Raw genomic sequence first — 1453 nt, 5'->3', positions numbered from 1 at the left:
TGGAACCCAGGAGGAGAAACGTCTTTGCTGGGAGGGTGGCTGAGCCTGGAGCAGCTGCCCAGAGAGGTTGTGGAGTCTCCTTATCTGGGGAGATTCCAAACCTGCCTGGCTGTGACCCTGGGCACCCTGCTGTGGGTGAGCTGCTGGAGCAGGAGGGTTGGAGGAGATGATCTCCAGAGGTCCCTCCCAACCCCACCACGCTGGGATTCGACGATCCCTTTCCCCAGCCCCTCCTCACCTTGAAACGAGCCAGGTAGTCGCCGATGACGCTCTGCTGCCAGATCTCCTCAGCTGTCTTGGGGGACTCGGGCAGCTTCCCACGCTCCTCCTTGTCTGAGCCGTGCTTCTTCTCCGACTGCGCCTTCATCGCCGCCTCCCGCGCTTTGTACTTGGCCTGTGCAGGGGTGCAGCGAGGGGCTGAAGGGCCAGCTCGGCCACCAGCCACCAAGCAGGATGTTGTAGCTTCCCCCAGTGCTGTCCCTACTGCACAGGCCCACGTCTCGGGACTCCCACCCCACCAGGAAAAACATCAAGCCTTCAAACTGAGGCTCGAGGACGCTCCAAGGTTTGTCAAGTGGGTGGGTTTTGACCCACCAGGTCACGGGAGGGAGAGGGCACAGCCAGCAGTGCCTGGGGGATGGCACACAGGTGCCTGGGGGCCAGCAAAGCCCTTGGCAGCAGGACAAGGACAGCGTCCCCGTGTCTGCTGGAGATGTCCAGTGGAGACAGAGATGGAGGAGGAGAGCTGGGGAAGGTGCCAACCTTCTTCTTCTCGGAGAGGTCGTTCCACATGCGGGCCAGGAGCCGGGTCAGCTCGCTCTCCGACAGCTCCGGCCGCTCCTCCTGCAGCTGCTTCCGCTTCTCCTCCGAGAAGATGAACATGGCAGAGATGGGCCGTTTGGGCTTCTCTGAGCTGGCCTGCGGGAGGGACACGGGGCCAGGGGTGAGGCACAGCCCAGAGAGGGACCTGCCTCGCGCCGGTAGCCTTCGACCCCAGGAAAAACACAGTGAAACATCCACGTAATGAAGGCTTAAAACACCCCGAGATGGCAGCAACCCCATCCCGTGTCACTGGCACGTGCTGCCCCAGCTCTCCAGAGGCTGCTCTCACCTTGCCCGTCTCTGGTGAGGACTTTTTGGACGCAGGACTCGTTGCCCCTTTCCGGTTGCTGCCCAGCATCTTCTCCTCGCCCAGCACCCGCTGCTGCTCCTCCTCGGGCAGGCTCTGGGTGGCACAGGAGGAGGAACACGGGTTAGGCTCTGACAGCCCAACGCTATGAGGCACTGAGGCACTCGGGGAATAGGGACGCTGGGGAGGGGGAACTAACACACCCATTCCCCCCCCAGCCACGGCCAACATCAGGCACTGCGAGCCTGGGTGCGCAGCCTGGGGGTCCCCGTGCCTGTGTCACCCCCTTGCCAGGCAACGCCCCCGTTCCCCTGCTCTGTCCCC

General features: G+C 63.3%; 1 protein-coding gene across 1 annotated transcript in view; it reads right to left on the bottom strand.

Moving 5' to 3' along the window:
- LOC103770871 (nucleolar transcription factor 1-like) overlaps positions 1 to 1225 on the bottom strand; it is a gene marked incomplete at both ends in the record, with an annotated part of 3183 nt that extends 1958 nt beyond the window's left edge. Inside the window, 3 exon segments of the mRNA XM_008938154.1 lie at positions 239 to 394; positions 763 to 918; positions 1112 to 1225. Of these exon segments, the coding sequence (XP_008936402.1) occupies positions 239 to 394; positions 763 to 918; positions 1112 to 1225 (426 nt within the window).
- Between the last annotated feature and the right edge of the window lie 228 nt (positions 1226 to 1453).

This window comes from Merops nubicus, unplaced genomic scaffold (assembly GCF_000691845.1).
Source record: "Merops nubicus isolate BGI_N331 unplaced genomic scaffold, ASM69184v1 scaffold26320, whole genome shotgun sequence".
NCBI classification, from domain to species: Eukaryota; Metazoa; Chordata; class Aves; order Coraciiformes; family Meropidae; genus Merops; species Merops nubicus.
This window is presented reverse-complemented; position numbering and strand designations above follow the sequence as displayed.